The 24,466-nt window shown below is 38.9% G+C and overlaps 3 protein-coding genes across 6 annotated transcripts in view; 1 reads left to right on the top strand and 2 right to left on the bottom strand.

The window, feature by feature from the left end:
• Positions 1-100: 100 nt before the first annotated feature.
• Positions 101-5,277, bottom strand: LOC111246758 (pyruvate dehydrogenase E1 component subunit alpha, mitochondrial-like). 3 transcript variants are annotated; one of them, XM_022796893.2, is made up of 8 exons: positions 5,135-5,277; positions 3,549-3,654; positions 3,065-3,241; positions 2,806-2,945; positions 2,518-2,695; positions 2,144-2,293; positions 1,692-1,967; positions 101-1,348 (listed from the first exon to the last, which is right to left on the bottom strand). In XM_022796893.2, exons 2-8 carry the CDS (start codon positions 3,651-3,653, stop codon positions 1,190-1,192), a joined length of 1,185 nt encoding a protein of 394 aa, XP_022652628.1. In that variant the 5' UTR covers position 3,654; positions 5,135-5,277; the 3' UTR covers positions 101-1,189. The 3 variants fall into 3 exon arrangements, with proteins under 3 accessions (XP_022652628.1, XP_022652627.1, XP_086841849.1); XM_022796892.2 differs by lacking the exon at positions 5,135-5,277 and adding an exon at positions 4,826-5,128; XM_086985723.1 differs by lacking the exon at positions 5,135-5,277 and adding an exon at positions 4,707-4,725.
• Positions 5,278-5,520: 243 nt separating this feature from the next.
• Positions 5,521-8,611, top strand: LOC111246759 (stromal cell-derived factor 2). The gene is made up of 5 exons (XM_022796894.2): positions 5,521-5,747; positions 6,084-6,196; positions 6,502-6,676; positions 7,420-7,549; positions 7,765-8,611. The coding sequence occupies exons 1-5, from the start codon at positions 5,690-5,692 to the stop codon at positions 7,955-7,957; spliced, it is 669 nt and encodes a 222-aa protein (XP_022652629.1). The 5' UTR covers positions 5,521-5,689; the 3' UTR covers positions 7,958-8,611.
• A 137-nt stretch (positions 8,612-8,748) lies between these two features.
• The window catches only part of LOC111246757 (protein Wnt-7b-like), a 30,471-nt gene continuing 14,753 nt past the window's right edge, over positions 8,749-24,466 (bottom strand). Inside the window, exons 3-14 of one of the 2 annotated variants that reach the window (XM_086985721.1) lie at positions 21,973-22,388; positions 21,346-21,635; positions 21,008-21,129; positions 20,438-20,740; positions 20,018-20,102; positions 15,424-15,521; positions 14,570-14,683; positions 14,173-14,402; positions 13,773-14,009; positions 13,326-13,573; positions 11,328-11,464; positions 8,749-11,043 (exon numbers count right to left, since the gene is read on the bottom strand). In XM_086985721.1, the coding sequence (XP_086841847.1) occupies positions 14,662-14,683; positions 15,424-15,521; positions 20,018-20,102; positions 20,438-20,740; positions 21,008-21,129; positions 21,346-21,635; positions 21,973-22,388 (1,336 nt within the window). In that variant the 3' untranslated portion in view covers positions 8,749-11,043; positions 11,328-11,464; positions 13,326-13,573; ... (1 more) ...; positions 14,173-14,402; positions 14,570-14,661. Of the gene's footprint in view, positions 11,044-11,327; positions 11,465-13,325; positions 13,574-13,772; positions 14,010-14,172; positions 14,403-14,569; positions 14,684-15,423; positions 15,522-19,974; positions 20,103-20,437; positions 20,741-21,007; positions 21,130-21,345; positions 21,636-21,972; positions 22,389-23,013; positions 23,268-24,466 lie in introns of those variants that run through there. The other variant, XM_086985722.1, reaches the window with a different exon arrangement.

Below are 24,466 nucleotides of genomic sequence, written 5' to 3'. Positions count from 1 at the left end.
CGTTTTAGTTTCTTATTTGTACAAAACAGTTTGCTGCCAGTTAACTTATTAGTAATACAGTTGGGTGCCCCCCAACAATCCTACAAGAAAAACATAAACGTTAATCTATGATTCATCAGTGCCCTTTATTTTAAGATATTTACACTCTTGTTATTATTATTATCTTTTTTTTTTATAAATTCGGTCCGGTGCATTTTCAGTTAACAGCGACGACGCGTTTCAGGACTTACTAAAATGAGCGGTCAAACAGAACTATTGCCATTTTGTAGCTTATTTATTTGATAACATTGACCGATCTGTCAATTGGCACATCATTGAGCGAGCGTTAAATACTATAGACTGTTCTTCTACAACATCACAAATTCGAATGCATGGCTGCACAGCTTCCTCTCTTCCGATATTCTATCACTATGACTTAACGCTTACATGCAATATTGCTTACGGAAGGATGAACGTGTGTCTACTGTTTCAGGAGCTAGCTCGCTCTCAATCGACCCCTTTTTGCCACTAGTACAAATATATTAAATTTATATAACCTGGCTGTCATCTAGCGAAAGAATATCCTATTATGATTTCTAGGGGTATTTCTATTTAGATCTGTTAATTTTTGTTGTTTCTCAGGCTTCGTTCACTCTTCGTATCGTTTCAACAATAACTCCACGTTGAGCCTTATGCGCCAGGATACACTTCCGCTGGCTGATGATTTATTTTTAAATATACTTCACTTTCATTCAGAATTTCAGTAACTAAGAATTTTAATAAACAAAAACTTGGAATTAGAGCTGAAATTAAATGAGAAGCTTGAATAGAATGTCTTGTTACTACACTAGTCGTTTCGGAGACACTATGGACTTCAAAACATCAGTATATATTGAGCACCTTAAGGATAATTTATTATTAATATGAACGGCTGTTAATAACAATGAAGGATGTAAGGGGTATCTTTTGGTCGTTCTTACTTAATTACGCAAATCGTATCAAATATAGGTCTTCGAGGGACGTGTAGTCCTCGTCCTGGTATTTATATAACATTTGGTCGTAAAAACAAATTTAGCGCATATAGTAACTGTACAGTTACTAGTATCATCTACAGGTTACCATAATCAAATTGCTGATGCATTTCAGATTTCAAGAGTCGCTGAATTAGCTCATTCCAGAGTAGACCAGCCTGTTGTTCTATGGCTAGTTTTTAGATATTGATGGGCTTAGTAATTGCCTTATGATCGTGGAAATCAAACGGTGTAATACCTCGAATTGTCTTTTCTTGAGGGCTTGCGTATACATCGGCATAGAGTTCCTCGAGGCCAATTTCAGGAGAGCTTTTCGCTAAATCGACAGCTTCATCAATCTGAATCAGGTCAATCAGTATATTAAAGTTTGTTGTTCAGTTATGAAAACGATGTCATTTCTGTATTACTTATTCTCCTAATTTCTAGTCTGATACTCGAAATCATCTATATATCAATTATATATTACATATTTAACTATAAAATACCCGAACTAATAAAAGAATGAAATGATAACTACTTCTACTGCTTATTTTATGATTCCACATTGACGCTACAACAGGTGCCAATTGAACCTGTAGTAAGATTCTGATTCTGTTATGGCTAAAGTAACTTCACATAAATCAATAATAATGTTCCGATAACCTTAAATAATCATAATGAAATCATAGGAAAGATACCTACCTCTTTACGAATTTCATGATCAATTTCCTTAAGCTGTTCGGACGTGGCCAATCCACTGGAAATAATCCTATCCTTGAATGAAGTGATCGGATCTCTGCTCTGGCGCACCTCCTGGATTTCTTCACGGGTTCGATAACTGGTACCTGGATCAGACATTGAGTGACCATGATAACGGTATGTTGCGACCTCCATAACAAATGGACCATTACCTTTACGGCATTCGGTTACCACGTACCGCGTCGCTTCCCTGACGGCAAGCACATCCATTCCGTCCACCTGTAAAGAAAGTCATAAGTAGCAAACGTTTAATCAATGGTCGAAGAGTGGAAATCAAAGATTAGTTTAAAAGTCTTTGAAGTCTGAAACCTTTCAACAATAACATCCTAGTAAAAGGTGACACCGCCTGTAGCTTAAATCACAAAGACATAATTGACTAAGCAATTAAGACTAACCCAAATACCCGGAATGTAATCTCCTCGGGTATAGTAATCTGTTGAAGCTGCCGCTCGATCCGCAGAGGTGCCCATTCCGTAACCATTGTTCTCACAGACGAAGATCACTGGTAGCTTCCATAACATAGACATGTTGTATGCCTCAAATACCTGTAATATTAAACAACACAATGGATGTTAATTATATTTAGATGAGGCCTCCTAATAATAATTATGATAGCTAATAATTGTTACTACCGTATGACATTTCGGCTATATAAATCCTAAGAAAGAAAAAAACATTCATCATAATGACACTATTATTAGAGAGTGTCTAAGGACCTTTTATGCATGTCAAAAAATAAAAATGTTCAATACATCGGGCAAGTACGTACTTGTCCTTGATTCGCAGCTCCATCACCGTACAGAGCGAGGCAAACATTATCTTTGCCCTGATATTTGTACGCTAAAGCCACACCAGCGCCCAGTGGGACCTGAGCACCGACAATTCCATTCCCTCCGTAAAAATTCGGCGAATACATGTGCATGCTACCGCCTTTACCACGAGCGCACCTAAATAATAAAATGTATGAGATCTAACAATATAACCCAGTTCACGATTGACGAAATAAAACCTTGTAATCATTTTCATGATTAGTGTCATCTCGAATGACACGTATTACCCGATGTTTCTTCCAGTCAACTCTCCCAGTACTCCTTTAAGCGGTACGCCCCGCACGAATGCCCACCCGTGAGCACGATACGCCGTGATTACTCCGTCATCACGTCGGAGAGAAGCTTCCATCCCGACAGCACATGCTTCCTGGAAGCCATAGAGTTTTTCTTCTGTTGAAATAAACACACATGTGTATGGTTTATCAAGTGAAAATATTCAGTCTATTCATGCTATAGTTAAAATGCTTCCGTAGTACTGCGGCTTACCTGGCCAGAGTAGAGATGGCAAAAACCTCGAATAAGTTTGCTTTTATACATCGAGTTGGCAGCTGCTTCCATTCGACGAATGGTCATCATTTGACGATAAAACTTAACAGCGTCCTCTGACGTTACCGTAACAGTCGTTGCGGGCCCATCATCTTCAATTTTATGCAGCTTGAATGGCTAAAATGTCAAACACGAAATAAAAAAGTAGCAATAAATAGACCCTTAGTTGGCGCCTTCTAAAACGATTATTAGGCTCGTATAAATTATGCTTTCGACGATGATCGATTTCTTTATAAAATCAGAGCAGTATTGCGTAAAACCAGCACGATACTGCGTATCTCAGATCTGGTTATATAAGGCAATTTTCAATGTTTCAAATATACACACCTACTTTTTAGCAAAACAGTACTGCTATGAGCCTATTGGCGATTATATACATAGAGTTTTTGCACGAAATACCTACGAAAAGAACCGAGTACAATACCTTAACTTGGAAGGAGGCTTCCGACGCATATCTCTGCTGGACGATTATTGCAGATGCGTTTCTCTTTAAAGTCGCAAGCAGACGGTGCTGAAGGGTCGAATGCATACTGAAACATTAAATGTCAGCGATTAATGCTATGAATAGATGGACAGATGTAATTATAGACACTCGAATTTGTTAGTATTCCTTTTCAAAAATCTTTATGCTCGTTAAAGCACTCTCATACAAATTTGTTTCCTCGGAGTAATTCCAACGGGCCGCCTCCTATTGCCGCCACAGTTATAACTGACTGTTCACTTTTTTCAAGCAGAAAGTCGATAGTCTCTTATGTTTGGCGCAACGCTAAATATAGCTGTTTGTTTTCTTTGTCACACATGATTTGCTGTAATAACAGGTCTGACGGACTTTCTTGGTTAAGGAGTACTGCTTTTATGTCACTATCTAGCACATGTTTCCTTCTCGTGTACCTATGCCAGCTCATTTTATATGAAACGATGAAAAAGTAAAATATAAAATATCAGTAATTTTATCTATCGCACTTTCATTTCATTATTATTATGTATAAAAGAGCGTTTGTACCCCAAATATTTTTAGCCATATTTAAACTTGGAAAAGATGCAATAAACTCTTTAACGTAAGCTTGTAAAACGTGAAATTAACGTAAACTTCCTTTTTTGTGCACTGTTTGTAGCCAAGAAAGAAACTGACCAATGAACGCAGCCACTGATGGCAACAACGATGTTTCTCAGCCCTGTCTATGTATCATATATATTAACAAAATACAGAAAAACGTTATCACGCCAATACATTTAATCGTCAAAATGAATCACCACAATAGACAGCGTTTACTTAATGACTGATGAAAAAAACACGATGAACATTTGCAAGGGTATAATAGATTCCAATATAATGACTGTAGTATTACTAACTTTCCTATTTAGTGATTAACCGTAACTATGAATATTTGTTTAACCATATGTGGATTTTTGACTTCTTTCGATCTGGAATACGTTTTGCACTCAGATATTACACACACTTTAGTCGTTCGATTACTTCTATTTTGAAACAGCACTAACATTAACACCATAGTCAAATTCAAAGTTTAAGGGCAACTAGCAGCATACCTTGAATGGATAAACAACTGAAGTTATGACAAACCTTAAAAATGCGTGAAATTAAAAACATAGTAGCGTTAAGGCTCTTGTTGTACAACCGCTGCAAAGTTGAACTAACTGAAACAAACTTATTATGTAATAGTGTCTTATCTACCAACGTACATAATTTAATTAGGAGTTGAATGCTTCTGCTCAAAAGGATACCGATTGAACAATTGGCCGACAACCGGTAGAACTATTAGAGGACTCCTGGAGGTCGAGACAAGTAACCAGTACTATCTCGATTGATAAACAGCACATCCACGCGAAATCAGCGAAGGTCTACAATCGTTATCACTAAGTGCATATATATATCTTGGTGCTTTTGCAGTTAATCGTTGCAGTTAATATCACTCATGTACCGCAAAGCTAAACACTGTACGGAAAAACCAGAAATTACTTTTGGTCAATCTCTCAAGGTTTCGAACGCACCTTACGGATAACAACCGCCGGTAGCGGAACGATTGAGGAACCAGCAAGGTCAGCAGCTGATCTCGACAGTCCTACGTACCATGCTCGTAATCACGAATGATAGCTGGAAATTCACTGTTTTGGTCTAAAAATGACCTCTATTCAGATACAGGCTTTTTCAGACACCCTGCCTAAAGTTGAAGTATTTGTTAGGTAAAAAAAAATTATTTTAAATTGCTCAACACACATATCGCTTCCATGGTTCAGCTTCGCTCAAAGCTTCTATGCTTAGAATGCTGCCCTCTTTTTATCGCCGAATCATGTACGGTAGTCCATTGTACTGTTTCCGAGGTAGTTGTCGTTGCTCTCCCATGGTCAGCTCTTAGAGTCTTGCCTCTCTCCCTCTTGCTGCAGATGGCTCAGATTTTAGCAGCACTCTAAGTTTACGTGTACCATACCTACTCTGTTTGCTGCTGTTGACGAGCCGGCTGATCACGGTGGTAAATCGAATAGTGGAACAAAAAATATAGGCGGTTCTCAAAGTCAAGTTTCTTGGGCTGTTGCAGGCGTGTTAGAATGTTATTGGCAGTCACAATAAGCGTGCTCGCATCTGTGCTCATTACACTAGTTAAAGGTAAGAAGAAAGAACGTCAGTTATTTACAGACGACATATTAGCTCATTTATATTACAGGCGGTGCTGCTTGATCGATCATTATAGTAGAGTCATTGGTTTACTTCCCATAAAAAAGAACGTTATTGTCGGACGCAAGGGGACATCAACAACGGTGGACGCGTATAGTGTCTTTAGTTCTTTATTCGCTCGTCCGCAGTGGGCGCGGATGTCTAGCAGGGACACAAAGTTGCACCATTAACACTTGTGACAATATCGACCTCATACGTAATATCGGATGTTGTTGTTAAATTAATTTAAGTCTAAGATAAATTATTCTGATTTATGAAATTGAACAGGAAGAGAGCACGACTATGTGACATGTACGTCGATGATGAAGTTAGAAAACCAGAACTATATGGTGAGATTGCATTCACACGACGTGAAGTACGGCACTGGCAGTGGCCAGCAGGTGAGGCCCTCATAAAAATACTTTATCTAAATTTAGAATACAGAACGTACAGACTTACCATGCTAGACGATCTATAAGTAAGGTTATCATTTCGTTTTTTTAATGCGAAAATCCAAAACATGGCAATACCAGAAATTTAGTAAGCAATATATTTCGATTCCGTTAGTATGTTGGAGCTTTGCTGTGAATTCTACTGGAACATTACTTCTGTACGAAAGAAATGCGAAAAATTGATGAACTATAATTGGTAGTAAGGGATGTGTCAGTCAGTTTTAAATGCATGTATTCTATAATACTGATTTTAGTCAGTGACAGCCACACAAGAAAAAGATGACCATAACTCGTACTGGGTCGTAAAAGGCACCAAAGCAAAACCATGCGGCCGCGGGGATCCCATTGAATGTAATCAACTCGTTCGTATGGAGCACCTCGCCACAAAAAAAAATCTTCACTCTCATCATTTCACTTCACCACTTTCGGGTATGATTGGATTATTTTTTTGATTGCATTTGAGTAATATCCTGCGTTCAGTGCATAACAATTCTGAATATTAATGTAGTTGCACATCGAAAATTTAAGATCTATTTTTAATTTTATTCCATGCCGAATTTATTTTAGGAAAACATTTTCTATTATCAACTGAGTATTTACTGTGTTATTTCAAATTCTCGTATATTAGATGGACGTTCTTTGTATAATCTATAACATATTTCAAGTGGTTGCGTATTGAATGGAAGCTCAACATTTTTTTTCCATGGCGGTCTATGTGCGACTATCTTCGGCCTATGACAGGTGGATCAATTCCTATTACTATGAGTTTGCTTAAGCTTCATACCTATGTAATTCTTTGAGTTGACTTAAACGCTCCTAAAATGTATGGCACATCGTTGGTCGGCACGTGTTGTTTCTGTAAAATGGTCCGCTGTTGACGACAGAGCCGAAATTTACAGAATTTAGTATAAGATCCCTATAATCTTATATCTGTATCTATTATCTGTAAAGTTCTGCCGTGCCTGTAAAAAAAAAGGACTCCAACGACCGTAATAGCAATAAAATGGCGACCTGTGTTATTAAAAGTAATATATGGGAGCCTCAGGTAAAATATAGGAACCGTGTCTCAGGTATTGGAGGAGAGGAATTGAGAAACAAGTCTATTGCACAGGAATTTACGTCTCAGAAAAAAAATCTAAGCGGTTTAATCTTTTTGCACCACTGTCTTCTAGGTAATCAAGAAATATCGGCGTTCGGTAAGAACGGAGAGGGAGATTCGGGTGACCACTGGAAGGTAATCTGCTCGAACACGTTCTGGGAAAGAGATCAAGCCGTACGCCTTAAACACGTCGATACCGAAACGTGAGTATTATAATACCACAATTAAATTTCGTTGTTTTACTTTTGGCACCGTTAACAAAATGCCATTTCGAGTAATTGTAATGTAATTAAAAGAATACTTTTAATTCGGAATCGCTGGGTATCGACCTCTGTTGCTAATTGTTTATCTTATTGCAGTCTCAAATATCGTTTGTTAATTCTCTAATCAACCGTTCGATCGTTCTTTTTAATGGCAGGTGGTTGTCTCTATCTGGACAGTCGTTTGGTCGTCCGATTTCCGGTCAGATGGAAGTCATTGGCGCAACTTATGCTGACTCGTCTTCGTACTGGAAAGCTCAGGAAGGAGTTTTCGTGAGACTAGCTGACATCGGTATGGGCAGTTTTGTTCGAGACGATTTGGGACGAAAGATCGAACACAACGAACTCTAGATCCAGTAAAATCACTAATTGCTCACGCTGATGACAAACTCCACAAATTAATCCTTTGGAAGAAATCAAGTTTGATAATTGTTTTCACCCAGATACACATGTTGGCCTGCTGTAACTGTTCAGTATAATAGAATTACGTTACTATAACAGAGTGCACGTGCGAGCTTTCTCATTGTGCTCTGCCGGCATCATAATATATGAGAGCGCGCAGGGCAAACTTTTGGTAAAGTTTTATACGACCTATTGCCGAAATGTTTTAGTGAAAACTGTGGAATAGCTTTCGTTTAAACAAATAAATTTAACTATGAAGACGCGCTTATTATATCAGCGGTGTCTGCCTTCGGTTTTAAATTCAGCGGTGTCACACAGGAATGATAAGCACCATACGTGGTCTATTGCCACCGAAGGATATGCTAATCAATGTAATTTCATTTCGTCACCTGTGAGAGACGATTGGCACTAGAGAAATTTTGCTTTATCCTACGAACGCTAAAACTAGTAGATCTTTCTAGATCAACGGTGCAGTTAGCAATGTAAACAATTTTACTTCATTATCCCGTCGCACATTGTGTCTCTTGTCAATATTCGTGCACGGGTTTCAATACGTCTGTAAATAACCATGCTACTAAATAAATATATAGTTATATTATAGAATATACGTTTTTCTTCCTGAGATCGAAAAGATGTTTGTACAGGCAGCATAAATGTGGTTTAAGTTTAACTTATGGACTCAACAGAGCCGACAACCTTATATTTTTACATGATGCGCAAGTCTGTTCTCATAGACTACAGAATTTCACAAAATTCAGCGTTCATGAAACTGTCTAAATACGTCAGAATACGCTTCGTGTATTGCCAGGACTGCGTATTCTGCGAGGTAAGCGTCGCTTAATGGCATATGAAGACGGAGTGTGTATGGCTTAGTGGCTTTTGCACTAAATACATAAAAGCTCACAGAGATAATGAAGTACAGTCAATGATACTTTCCAGTGCCACGCTAAAAAAAGAGTAGTCTCATTTATCTAAAAACTATCAGAGAGGTCGAACCAGTCGCATAATACCGTGATTACAAAGTAATTGAGTTTTAGCAACTGAAAAAACTAACAGAGTTGCCTAAGATCTAAGACTACAGTGGAACGAAGGCACGAAATATATTTTTCGACATACTAATTGAATCTAACACAAACCACAGTCTACCCATTTAACTGTTACAGCTAGTTTGAAGTCATTTTATCGTGGCCATAGGGACGAGAGTAGACACCCGTGGACCAGTATTTACCTATGTTGTTCATCACACGTGCTTTGCTCGACAATGCTAGGATCAATGGTCCATTATTTTAGATGACTTTTTTTTTCTCTACATAAGTGCCATGCAGTATGTTACATCGACATAGAGAGCATGAAGAGAGATAAATAATGTTACATTTCTAGTAAGATGATGAATAAGGCGAGCATTTTCATTATTTCCATATACATTTTCTCTAGTGTAGTTTTCTATTACTATTATATTTTTTATTTTTATTATTTCTCTATATCCTAAAATACGAACAACTCTTCCTAGTATATTTATTTGGTCAAGAGACCAGAAATAACGAGAAAATTTTGTGCTTATAATAAATTTGTGAAATGTAGCTGATACAGCAGCACACTGCAGCGGTGCGCGATACTGTATGTGTTTTATTTCGCTATAATGTACGCAATTGTTCACTTTAGGACAAGTTAACACGTAATTACTATCGATACAACTCTGAATGTTTACTACAGGAGACACAAAAGTAAACGAATTGTCTAGTGGTAGCTGGCCATCGTGGATTTGTTCTTTACCTAACCTAAGGAGCCCGTTTTAATTTCGCAATAACTATGATGATCAAAGATGCACAGCGGTTCTTCATATTCAGAGTGGGACTTACGAAAACGTGTCAGCTGTTTACTTGTTTAAATTTGTAGCATAAGTTAAGCTAGGTATCGATGAATGTTTTTATGTAAGATTGAAATCTCAGTAGCGTCCGGTAATGCGGCTGGACGCGCAGTTATAAAAAAAATGGAGCTCAAATATTAACAAGCGAAGTAGTTTATAATGTAGAACGCCGCCAAAGGTTATACCTGGCTAATATGACGTCCGTCTAATGAATTACAAAATTTCTATATATTTATTCGTGTCATGATGATCCCGCTCAATAAACTCAGTCTCATGAGATCATCGATGCTGTCTTTCATCAATCGCCAAGTTGGGGCGAAGTGTTTTCGAGTCATTCAATCACCTTCGTCTGGAGCTCTGCATAATTTAAAGTCTTGTACCCTTTCATGACCGTCATGATAGCCTGCTGCATTGCATTCACCCAAAAAAAATGCCAGAAAACGTCAGTATACCGTTCTTCTAAAGAAAAGTAGTGTAATAAAAATCATTTATAGCGAACACATTCACTTCGGCCGGATGGTTCGGTCGAATAAATCGAAACGTTAGCACAATTTCATCAGTAGCAACATAAAATGATGAGCTACAAATGCCGCATTAGGTACAATTTAAGCAAATCTTCGGACGCCATGTGAATATTCGTTGACTACAGCAAATAGCTAGGCCTAATCACTAATGCAACAGCTTGCAACACCATCGATCGCTGCCATAACAGTAACAGTGGGATAATCTATCCGACTGTCGTTAACTACATGACTTTGAAGAAGGCACCGCCATCATCTCCAAACGACTGCAACCAAGTCACTCGAGTTCGACTTTCATCTATGCAAAAAGCGATCGGCAAGGAGGATCCCACCAAGTATCGTGGCCCAGAGTAAGTAAATATATTTAAGCGTAGAGCAGTGTTAAAAGGTTTCAGCTGTTATAAAAATGTCACGACTATTGATAAAGGCTTTGAATCTTCCAACAATTCCTTGAAACAAATGGGACGATATAAAAGTTATTCAACAAAAGCCGTCGTGATCATCTATACCTGCTTTTCCACCTACATTAGTTCGATTTACTTGAAGATAAGCAATGTCTTTACTACTCTCCTCTACGATCTTCTCGCCATATGTACGTCCCGAGCATCAGGCTAATGGTTTCACGATCCAGCCGATTATCAGCGCGCCTGAAAAGCGATTATATGTGATGATAATAACGATAATAATAATGCGTGCTTCATCTCAATGTTTGTAGGTCTACCGCATCTGTTGCTCTTGCATATAGCGCACTAGTACCGCTAAGCGTCCTCATGAGGAAGTCCAAGACCTCGTAATAATTAAATGAGTGGCTCTAAAACTAGATTCTCTAAGTTAGTTAAAAAGTTACTTTACATCTGTAATGTTACACCCTTTATGTAGTTAACCGCGTATCGTAACAAGATAAAGATGTTTGCCTTATCCATATACTGACATGATACAGAAGTCATAATTAACGAGTTCATTTGCTTAGTGAAAACTTCCGGGCAGGTGAGTAGAGTGTAAAGCGTCCGTCGAAGCTCGTCCTTTAGCACATCTATCGGAACGGAATCTTCTCCTGTAAGTTTTACACTCAGCAATGACAAGTACACAATCTTACACTTATAATGTAACAACGGAATTTAATGAATGACATAACTTGTGCGTGCCCAGCACATCGACTCCTATGTAGCTCATATAATATAGTTCGTTTAGTATTTGATACATAGATCTTTGTAATGCCCCTTTTTACGATTAGTATGTGAGCAATTAAATATACGAGGGCTACTATGCTTATCTTTTTTACGCATCACATATATATATATATGTATATGTGTAGAACTTAGTTGTGGGCGTTGGTTCCACGCGAAAAGTACAGCCACTTGAACTGTTGTAAGTTCGAGGTCATATGTTCCGCTGTGGGTTTTAAAGGAAACCATTCCATCAGACATATGGTACTGCCAGTAAAGGTTATTTGCGTGCGCGCCTTCATAAGTCTTACAGCTGTGTAGATGTTACACGATTAAAAAGACTAACTCGGGATGGGCCTTTGGGTAGTTGAAGTAAGAAGAGACTGGGATTATGTCCAAAACACATAGTCAACAGGTTAATTCCATTCATTAATATGTCACGCTAGTGAATTGAGTTTATTTGAAACATGGCTTTTCGCTATGATCGCTCGCCATTTTTGGGAAGCGTTTATCATTCGGTCACATGTCAACAATTTCATTAAAAGGAACCAATACCAATCAAAGCATTCCAAATGTTTTAGATTTATATAGGTTGCACGTGTTTTAAGGTGCGGAATAAACTATGACAAATATTTGAGTACGTCGTATATTATTAAAGCAATGCGTACAAATAAAGATGAACGTGAAAAAAGTAGACCCAATATGCAGGACACCGTCGGCAACTTCGGTGATTTTAGGTGGAAGCGTAAAAGACTAATATCGTTAAAGGGTGATATATTAAATAGTTTTAAAGCTCACTAAAAGCATGGTACACATCTTTTTTTAAATTTACATTTTTTTTTTTAAATTTGCACTAGTGAAGGCATTGTTTCCGCGTGTGTCACCTTTCACAGAAGAATACGTGTTACTCATTGAGGTTATCCAAAACTAAAAGCTTGTTGTAAAAAGCAGCAATTTCTGCAAACAATAGCGTAACTGCGTCAAATCACGCCAAATCATTTCCGTAAATTACGTAAAAAACGTTAATTAAGAATAACGGAGTATTCTGGCAGATTGAACTCATCTCCGAAATGAAAATGCAACTGCATCGAGATAAAGTGAGATGATAGTTCGGAGAGACGTACTTTGTAATAAAAACATGCAGAAAAAACACAAATGGAAAGTGCAGTTTCACTTATTGATTACAACTCCTACTTGGAATCGTTGATAACTTCCAAAAAGGCCTGATCTTGCACGGTGATAAAATGCACATCCGTTCCAGTCACGGCATGCAGTTATGTTAATCCAATACTCGGAAACATTTCAATAGAGTAATAATGAAATCAACATAATGCTGGGAGTTTCCTGGGAATGTACTTCTTAAGTTGTTTCAACATGGGTTCAAGAGCTTTTCCAGCTGCTTTCAGACTTATCTGTATGTCAAGAGGATCATTGCACGTAATATTTTAACGGCCTTTTTTCAATGACGACTAATAGCAATGATAAAGGCATCAAAAACCACGCAACGAAAACGAAACGGTTAGGAAATTAATTCGTAGTATTATTATGTAAAGCAAATTTGCATAGTAAGTTGCCGTAAATTATCCTTATTATTAAATGATATCCCTGAAATGGTGCTCGTACAAAATGATGCGTTACACAAAGCTGTTCGAATATTTTACGTCGCTTTTTGTGGCCAAGTTTGGGTGCACATTGTTGTATAAGAAGCACGGGGAAATTGATCAAAAACTCCGTATTTAGTTTCTTTTGGATCGTTTACTTACCTGTACATTCAGTGTGGTATGTATGGTAGATATGTGTCTTGACGAGCTCGTCCGAAAGCCAGACATGTAGGTTATTCCTTGACTTGGGGGAATCGTTGAGATACCTGTGACTTCGTGCATCTTCTTCAGACCACTTTTTGTCGGCATGCTTCTATTACTCTATGCTGTTCGAGATATGTAGAAACCTGCTTTCCATATATATCGGGAAGGTCCTTGAGATATGCTTCTTCGAAATTTGTAAGATATGCCTGCGATAAATTGGCACCGTAACAGCATATTATCTAAAAATGTTGTCTAACTAGGTTTTACCGTCGTATCATATCGGTTTGGAACTAATAAAAGCTAATAAGAATTAACTAGAATAGTTTGTTCGATGAACGCATAGTTGGATCTAAATAAAATCAGCGCATTTTCTCTATAGGTAAGTTTAGTATAAGCTTAACCTACGAACTGAGCAGGACTAATTCCTTCTGGCTTTGTCGTCTCGTTAATAAGCGCCTTAAAATTCTCCTGGGTATCTTTGATCGGTTTGACTTGTCGATCTTCCTTCCCTCTCACGACTGACGATTGTCAACGTTACCATTCTGAGCCGTCGAGTTATCTCGTTAAAAACAATTTTCTCTCATACAAGGATGACGAGCCCACGAATTATGCTCTTCTCATCGTAGCTATCCGATTGCCTCTCTATAAACGAATAAGAGGAAGAGAATTTCTCTAAAAATTATAAAGACTACTAAGAATAGCACCCGCCTGTTGCTTTGGGGTCGTTTTATGATAAAGGCATGATTTTTACAGAATAATGATAGTTGATACGTCATACGAAAAAACAGAGGTGTTTCGTAAATACCTGGCAAAATAGGATCCTTTCCAGTAGCTTTCTGCATCAGACAGATTCGGTTAGCTAATGCATAATAGATGTTATGGAATGAAAATTGTGGTTGACAAGTTATCTTATAGGCCTTGCTGTACTCGTTTTGCAAAACTTCACTCATTCTGCTTTTGATGAGCCGCTGGAGTTTGCCACCGCCGTTGTCAGATTGTTTTGGCAAACAATGACGCAGAATAAACAGCAAAGAGCTGCAAATTAACATAGCAATTTTACCTTGGCATATGATAGATTGCCAATTGAAATATTCTAACTTCACATGGCTACAAATTCGTCTTGACTCTAATGAACACTGAGCAAATTGCTCAGGCTGGGAAATTCCTAATTAAAGTAAATAAAGTAAGTGCGTTATACTAACTTTTTGATCACCTATGAAGATCCTGTTTAAGCACAGAAGTGAAGATTTCATCGCACCCTTTATCCACATGAACACGTCGTGAAGAGTTCTACTCAGTTGTAGAATGTGCCGCTTCTGTTATCAGTAGTAAGTGTAAGCATAACAACTCAGCACTTTACAGCTTTTTTCAAGGTCTAACTAACAGCAGCTCGCTAACAAATTTGGATTATCTATTATTTGTAGTAAAATTTTTGATTTTTTTCGAGATTGTCCGCCCATCATTTTATTTATTCGTAGTTGATTATATTAATGGATTCAAGTGGTAGTAGATTTTGATCCATTGCAATCAGGTGCTATCGTCTGCTTGTCTATGAATCAAGCCCCTTAAGCGACATTATAAAGTTTCGTACGGAAAGAAATCTACAAAGAGCGATAAAGGACACCTTTTATGCAATAAGTAAACTCAGCGTTTGCAGAGATCACACTGAACACAACGGATGCAGCTTAGGTTCTATCGACTGAAATAAACAGCCTAAGTTCTAGCAATAATTTAATGAGGACTTTATTAAAATATGAAAACTGATTGCTTAAGTGGACATTGGCCTTAATAGCTTTTAAGACAGTATATATATATATATATATATATATATTTTATTTATTCTCTAACTTCAAGCAACAAACATTACGTATATATAACACAACTGATATAGAGCACGGTCCATTAATAAACAATCATAACTTATGAGCCCGTCAGTTACCAATCATTAGTTAATAATCATTAACATGGCATCACATTATGATATTGCTATGTCCAAAACAAAATGGACACTCTGAATCCCCGTCCATCGCATTTAGTTGCATTACATTATACTTACTCGAAGAGATTCAGCCATTTGTCTCTCGGAATTTTCTCATCGTTCATTATCTTCAAAAAGGTATTCTCAATTTTAGGGTATACATCGCGAATCTTCACCTGCAAGTTGTTAGGTAATAAAAAAAAATCTCGTTGAACAAATGTCATTTTATGAGACTGTGGGGCGACGATATTACTGCCATGTTGAACAGTGAAAATTTAACGTAAACCATTAATAACATAATAAGAAAATGGTCAAATTCTCCAAAACAAGTTAATCTTAGATCAATTTTAAACTTTCTGAACTGGGAAAAAAGAAAAACTATTTCTAGTTGTTTTCGAATCGCCAGCTTGTGTGCGACAGCATATTTGGCGGCTTTATTAGGTAAGGTTCACCGACATTATTGCGCCCCTTTGTCCGTCATCAGTTCTTCAGCCCACTGTGTACTATTAATTATACTAGTTACGCTAAACTGAATAGCGCTATAATAATCGTGAAGTAGTGGCTCTGTGCAAGTTGCTATTTGCGAGAACCCATGTATAAAAAATGTAAAAACAGCATAGTAAATAAATGTGTGGAATGGAATAGAAATCCGGCACTGGTACGAAATTCATTATGTGGCGGATAGCGTTTGTTGTTTGCTTTGGCTAAAACTGTCCCATTAAATGGTATTAGATAGCTCTCTGCGCCAATTTCAAAAAAGTGCGCGAAAAGGACCCTCTGGATAATTCTAACGATGATCACGCTGACTATTATCAAATCTATTGATCGAACAATGCATGTAGTTATATGAACTAATGTTGAATAATTATTACTTCGAGGTAATTATGTTTGCTGCAGGAAATCGGTTCGGAATCAGTGTTCGTTATATAATGACAACAAAGCTCAACACCTGCATTGGTTATTAAATAAAAGTGGTATATTTATTTATTCAATTTTGTGATACATCTGAATAATCAGCATCAAGCCTATGAGGTTAAAACCCGGCTGGAAAAAAAAGCCTCACTCTGGGCTAATACATACAAATAAAACAGGGATATGAGAACGCTGATGCGCCTCAGCACATCAGATCATCCTAGTTTGCATGATCATGACAACGTCACAATCATACAGCCATTGTGCCCGCTATAAAGCATATCTAGATTCTAGAAGAAATTCATGGGTCTTCGTCAAAAATCACTGCTTAAAAATAAGTAGTTTCCAGACAATTTAGCTGAAATACTGAGCGCCCTAGATGAACACCCTGGTACTATCCAACACATTTTGTCTCAATTGGTTAATCATGATAATAATTATTATTATTATTATCATCGCATCACATTTTAATAGAGGATTACAACAAATCTGTGCTATTTAAAACAAGTGCTACTTAAAAATATAAAGACCTACTTCGTACGTTCAACAAATTCAACAAATCTACAAAGCCATCCTTCAGAGACTCGTCTACGTTTACCAGTGTGATGAAATGTAGCTAGAAAAGCTTGAGGTTTCGGACTCAATACCACGTCGGTCGGCGATTTTTATTACGTTCTTAATTGAGCTCCAACTTTCAAACATTATAATAGCGTAAAAAGCTATCCGTTACTTAGACACAACAGAACAGGAGAAGCTTTACGCCGGTCTTCTATTAACAGTTGGCGAACATTTGCTTCCAGAATGAATTTGCGTCACCATCATGAGTCGATCCCAAACAAACCGAATAAAATGAGGTAACATCCGTTCGCACAGGAGTCAACAATTGCAAGGCATGATTCCCGTTTAATCTGAGTGTAATTGTGGATCTATGGAATTGTTTTTAAAGCGCATGCATCGCCAACCGAGGAACCAACAAAAGCACAGTGAAATATCTTCAATTCTGAAAACACACCGCCTCTCAAAGTAACCATCTACTTACCTCCTTAGCCACGAGCAGTATCTTTCGTTGAAAAAGAAAAACACGAGCGCGTGGTTTCAGGCGGTCTTACTACCGGACTAGCTCGAGCAGACCTTGGCGTTTACCAATAACTGTTAAGCACGCCCAAATCATTTATCTGTCTAATCAGTTTACTACGGTAAGCTGATGTAAGCGTTTGACGCATTGCGAATGAGCTATTTCTGAGTTGTGGAAAACACATCGGCTCCAAATAATCAAGATACGGACGTGCTCAGTTTGCTTCGGACAGATTGGTAGCTAGCTGTCTACATAGAATCTGCTAACTAGAAACAGTCACGGCTTTCCTCGCACCCTTTGAAGCCTCTTCTTCAAAACAAATATGATGTGGAGCTTCCTTGTGCGCCTCGCGTCACATGTAGCCTGCTCCTACCTTCCTTGCCCATAACATGTTGCCCCAAACAAGTAACGCGTCGATTTACCGATAATATTCATTGCGTTTTTGTGCTGGTGACGACAAAGTAACCGGCGACCTTTAGCAATTTTTCCCGCTCAGAGAAAAGGCATCAACATCCTGTAATATTTGAACAAGCAGAAATTATCGAGCTTCATTTCCTGGTAGATAGATTGGGGCAAATGTTCTTGCCCTATTCCGGGTACGAGCAGATAATTCGGACCACTGTCTCCTTAGTTGTTCTACAAGAAGCTACTAACGATCTACCAAGCAGTCGACTGTATCACGGACTCGTGTAGTTGCAATCAGAGATACACACTGGATTGTTTGACTAGATGTTTTTGGTTTTCTTGTGTTAGGCAGTTTCTTATTTCAATATGGGCGTCATTTGGAAAACGAAATTTGGTAGTAGTGCACCGTCCTAAAATAATTGTAATGTCTTTATTTAGGTTTAATATAGAGCGCCTTAAAGACGAGTAACAAAATTTTGTGAAAAGATTTACTGTATTCTACAATTTTATTACGATAAAGGCACATGTGTTGCCCATCCGCATAAAAGAGTTGATGTTGTTTACTATTAAGATACATTTGGCGGATAAAACCGTCCAAAAATGGTTCTATCGGAAACTTCGACGGCGTCAAAGATGCTCCCTTGTGGTGATCGATCACTTACGAAAAAAAAGTCGATGAAATTGTTGCAGACGTTAAATAGGACCGACACACGGGTAACATTATATGACGTCGTCAAGGGATGAAATTTTTACCGCCAAACTGTTTTAAACCATTTGTAGAAGAGTGGCTGCAAAAAAGCTCGACACTTGGAAATTGATGCGAAAGGATTCATTCGATCGTAATTCCATCTGCGAAGCTGTAGAGAAGCGCAATCAAATCTAGCCATTTTTGAGACGGTTAATTACGGGTGATATCAAAGGGATCACATGCAGCAATACTGTACAAATGCAAAAAAGTTACTCCACTGCCTTTAACTGATGCGGAAGAAGGTGATTCACTGTGTACTTGCTCGGATTGAAAAGGAATCGTTAAGAGCCGCTGCTGCTACCGCGGCCGCCGCCACCACCGCGTGACGTAACGATTCATTCGGACCTTTACTGTCAATAACTTATAAGGTTAGAGAAAACCATTGAAAGAAAAATAGACCGGAAACTACTAAACAAATAAAGCGTCGCTTTTCATTATGGCAATATCACCGGACTATATATTTCCTTAGCGCTACTTTCTAAGGTCTAATTATAACGCACCCGCCGTATAGCCTGGATCTTGCACCATCCAACCATCATGTGTTTTAGTCTATACGGAAGTCTTTTATTAGGGCGAGTTTAGTTTCAATGAAGGGATACAAAAGTTAGTTATTACAAAACGGCAGAAACTCTACAGCGACGGGAATATGTTTTTACCAGAAAAATAGCGGAAAGTTATCGATTACAATGGCGCACATTTAGTTTAGTCATATTATTTTAATATATAACATTGCTTCAATGAAGGCTTAAAAACGGTCCGTTTTTTTTTTCATATATACATATAGTGGCAGCGATCATTTGGCACCGGCGAGAAGAGGACGAATCGTTCGAGCCTATTGAAGCGAAGTGGTCGGCCAAGCGACAGTATTAAGGTCTCTAGTGGAACGTTCGGCAGAGAGCGTCGGAGAAATCGCGTTGCTACCGAATTCACGATTTACAAACTATTCGAGGCCAGCGCAATGGATTAGGACGTTGGAGACGGTGGCATAAGCGCCGGTTCAGCTTTGTTTACGGACTTTTACCAGACCCAGTCTAATGCTAACTCGTTTGCGGACGGCACGCTGACGTGGGGTAAATTCAAGGCCCGTTAATGCATGATTACGATATGTATATTAAGACTACATTAGAAGAAAACTATGAAAACAATGGGGCAAAAACCATAAGAAAAAAAAAGGTAAAAACACATAACGACATGAAAATTTTTGGGGTAAGGCAACTCGTCCACCTGCAAAAATTGCAGAGGCATGTCAGCTAGCTTTAATCTACATAGTGAAACAGCTAAGCTACCCGCTTGATCTTTAAATCGATGGTTCCTCGAACTAACGTAAGCTTAGCTCAGTATAACGAAGAAAAACAAAAGCATTTTACAAGGCTTTTACATTTGTATAGAATAAGTAGGCCTTTTTGAAGAAGTGTACATATGATGGAAAGCCATTTAATTCTTTGTTTTTATATTTGTTTGTTGTGTGAACAGCGTTGTTAATAGTTACACGTTCTCACGAGAGTTCTATTGTGGCAAATTTCGCAATGCACCTGGCAGCACCATTCGAATCTGCATCTGCAATGAACGCCTTCAATTCGCCATTCTTCGGTATAGCCCCTTCCGCAACATAAATACCTGAGGAGTTCAATAGAGACAGATTGCTTAAAGTTGCATCAGCCTCCTTGTCGTCGGCATCAAACGTCAATAAAAAATATTTTTACAGCCAATACCATTCGTATAAGCTAACTCGAAATAACAAAAATATCTACGAAAAATGCTCTTTTTAGTGAGTCATTATTATTATGAAGAGGAACAGACAATAATCCTTGAGTGGGACAAGGATTGCAGAGATCAATAGATCTTCCTTACTACTTGGCTGATAACAGTCCTCAGTCACAACTATCGAGTTTAGCATCCACATAACAAGGAAACGGCTTCCGTGAACGGATTCGTGCTCAAATAATACGTACTCGGAATTTTCTTTTGTGCACTTCCGTCCGCCAGTTCCGCGTGATCCATTATTCGGATCGTATCTGCAATAGTCCGTTAGGTCCGAAGTGAAGATAAGCTCCTTAGGCTTAATAGATGATACCCGCTGTTTGCCATTATAACGACTCTGTCGCTTACGATGATGCCGCGGGACTTCGACTACGGCTTGATTTCGCTCGACCGAGTTGTAACGGTCTCGTATACCTGTTCCATCTGTAGCGCTTCTTAATAAAAGCTGCCCATCCTGGACTTGAGGTTGTTCAACCTGGAGCGCTTGCCTATATCTATATGCATGTAGAACACGAAAAAATAACGGTGCTTTTGTTAGTTTTTGCTTGTATCGCGCTTTCGTTCGATTGGATGCCCAAGCAGTTTCATCTTGTGTATATAACTGTTAGCCGTCGCTTACGCGTGCTGAAATTTCAAAATCGATTTGCAGCTGCAAGTCCACTAAATGTTTCAACGGAAACGAGCAACGTTCGTTAGTACTGCGTAATCTCTTTAGAGTCTCAGGAGAGAACAAAACATCTGTTATTTCTGCTGTATCTGACCTTTTAGTTAAATAATCGCCAATTGCATACACAGGTGCAAGAGTCTTCCAACACGTCTTGAGATTACATGCGCCACTGGTACCATGACAACGACATATTGTCCGTCGTGTGTATTTAACCGCCTATAAAATCACATGGTAGTTAGGATTTGAAGGAAGCAAACGTAATCTTTGAATGCTCTTAATGTCAAACCATCGGTACGGCTTTGAAGAGATGTCCGTTAGCACGAAATGCGTTTATAAATGCAAAACTACTAAATATGTCACTTTGCTTAAAACAGTACTAAAGGATTTTGCAGCGATTTTCAGACACTGACCAAGGAATAAGCTGATACTTACAAGCCTTCCTGCCATGTTATTGTGACGATCGATGTGGTCCTGAGCTCTAACCTTCCCTATTACCTTGGATCCACTGCCGGTCTCCATAAACCTTCGGTTTAACCTTATCGGGTGGCGCAGGTCGGCTGAGCATCCGCCCCATTTCCACATTGGAAAGTCAGGTAGCGCACGGCCATGTAACTCTCGATCGCAGCGACAATTACGAAGACTGCCATCGGCGCAGCCGCGGACGAGGGCGTGCGTCATAGCGCCGGCGGCGATCGCGTGCACGAAGGAAGCCTCGCGGCTCCCTGTAAGAATAAAATGTATCTTTTTTATTGAACTATAGTTGCATAAGTACAATATAATAAGCGAACTTGCTTCGTGAGGGTAAAATCTGGCAAAACCTTGGACAAAAGTCTTTTAGTAGGTACGATTTCTTAACAGATTATCTGTAATACTGGTAGAGTGTAACAATTCAGTTCAGTGCAAGGAATTAGGCTTTTTTTTTTCAAGATAAATTTGTTCAAAGTTTAGCTGAAATAAATCCAGCATTTCTCAATTTTCAATTCTATGTAAATGTAACTCCGTGCACTTATTCAGACGGAAAATAATTTCTACGCTCGTCGTTCTTTGAATCCTGATTACCGGATACAAGACTGTGTGTGAGTCCAGCAGGTCCTTTTTTCACTAAGGAGCAGTTCCATCGCATGTCTTTGAATGCCCGGAGGCATTCTCTAAGCGCCGCTTCCGCGCCCTTCCCCATAAGCCACGTCTCTGTCGGATGCGCCTGGCAGAAACGTCGTTGCGGAGCGCTGAATAGCGAATCGCTGCAATTTTCATCAGCTGAAGGTTTCTGATACGGCATAACTGACGACAAAGCAGTCGCGATCGTTTTGGGTTCTGAGGTTGGCGAAGAGATACCGTTGTTAATATGTGGGGTTGACTGAAGACTGTAAGAATCATCCACTGGCTCCTGGTGATGCCGACGGTTTTGAGTAGTATAAGGAAATTGGCCTGGAGATAGCCCGACACGCGGAACTACTCGCGAGATCTGAATGATGCTGAAATCATTCAAGACAAGTCGTCAATGTTAAGGCTTCGACAGGATACGAACACGAACTTTAACTGGAAACCATTCATTGACTGATATTATAGATGCTTAGGGAGCAAGCCGCCCTCATCGTCATCGATACGATCTCATTGTTGGTCCTATTTGAAACGATACCTACAGGCGACGATATCGCAAAAGTCTAGCAATAATGGGCGTTTAAATGGGTGAGCGGAATAGGTCTTACAACGATTTGATGTTGAATTTGTTTCAGCTCGTCCGTATCGATAAGTTAACGTTATATGATACTAAAATAGATTTGAATCAATTTTGTACTTTACATATTACACTGGACGCACTGGTTTCGAAGGCCAAGCCCATGATAAAGGACAAACTCTATTAGAGATCGCCAATATCCCGCCAACGATACATAGGTAGTATACAAAAATTCAGAATTTTTTATGCGTATTTTAGAAAAAAGGCATATTCCAACACACATTTGACTGATTGAACACTTGGCCGTTCAGGCTTTTTTACATATCGTATTTTTACGGTAATTCTATTGGTTGTTTGTAAGCTAATACATCTATTTCATGCTATAGCTATGCAAAAATTCTCCAATCCAATCCAATACTAACAACTGGAACTCAATGGTGTGATGACCATGAATAGATTTTCGATCGACAATCAGCGGTAACATTAGGCTCCCATCGGATCTTCAAGCCATAATGTTGTGTGTGAAAATGGCGCCAACTGAAGTCCCTTTTTGACCATTTCACTAGAACGACCGAAACTTGGAAATGGTCTGCGATATCATTTCCATCTACAGCTTCATTGCCGCTCCATCGTAGGCTCGTTAGATTTATGACCCTCGACATGAAAGAAATGCCTGCTGCATATCACAAGGAAACGGCTTCATTGAAACTGGAAAATTTTTGCTTTATACCAGTAAACGCTACCCTGGATCTGAGCAGCAAAGGACAAAGGGGAGTGGCCTGTAATGGAAAGCATTTCTATAGCTACGAATGAACGCTTTAGAACCGTACGTGTCGTTCAATGTCGTTTTCGTCTCGCTGCGCCCACCCTGTCGTGCCGCTAAGCTCAACGCGACTAAACTTAGGGGCTGTAGTGGTGACGGGCAATGGATGAAACGGGCGCAAATTAATGTAATTGAAAGTTGGATGATTCAGTGAGATCGGCAATTCTTTTTTTTTCTCCGATACAGTGATGGACGTTATGAATGGAACACGTGGCTGGCTACCGTCAAGTAACGTCTACTAAAATATAATGCAGATAGCGGTTAATAGAGAAAACTGTCTGTGACAACCGTTGTTGACACGGCGCTATGTTAACGTATGGAAACAGAAACAAAGGCTCCGGCGCCCGTTTGCGGTGTATTAAATCTACAATACTAGATCTTACGTCTTAGATTTTAGTGATAGAATGAGTTAGTGATCGCTAAAACCATGTTATAAGCCTTGCCAAGTTATGACGCTGGTCAATATTACGTATGGAAGCGCAAACCCTTGTTGTAAGGATAATTGGGCGGGTTGGAGGAACACTGGGGCATGGTCGCGTTATGACAACTTGAAGAGGGGCAGTGCAGGTAATAGGCAAGAGGCCTATCCATCTGACTCCAAACTATCTTATTTTACACATTTAGCATTATTATTTAGTTCGTTGCTCTGTAGCGTCATGAAAAGTGGTTGATGACAGACGCTCATATAGTGTTGATTTAACATCCTCGAAAAGAACCAACAATTACCTGCGTTACCATTGCCTATCGGTGAATGAAGAAATAAGTCTATACACTCTGAATACGCTATTTAGATTAACTTATTTGCTGAAGTTAATTTTACGTTTTCATTACTTGCAAAGGTTAAAGAACGGGTCGTTAGCGATTCAAACCCACATTTTCTCAGTCGTATTCAAATAGTTGTTGTCCAATGACGACATCGGTCTGTAACAGCTAGCTAGCTTGCATGACAGGCGTAAAATAAATTAACTACCAGAGGCTGTGCGAGTATAATGTAACGCGTGTCAAGTACCTAATAAAATTGTAGTTCATGACTCGGCATGATTTTTATTAGA

The sequence above is a fragment of the Varroa destructor genome, unplaced genomic scaffold (genome assembly GCF_002443255.2).
Source record: "Varroa destructor unplaced genomic scaffold, Vdes_3.0 BEIS01000003.1, whole genome shotgun sequence".
In the NCBI taxonomy this organism is placed as follows: Eukaryota; Metazoa; Arthropoda; class Arachnida; order Mesostigmata; family Varroidae; genus Varroa; species Varroa destructor.
This window is presented reverse-complemented; position numbering and strand designations above follow the sequence as displayed.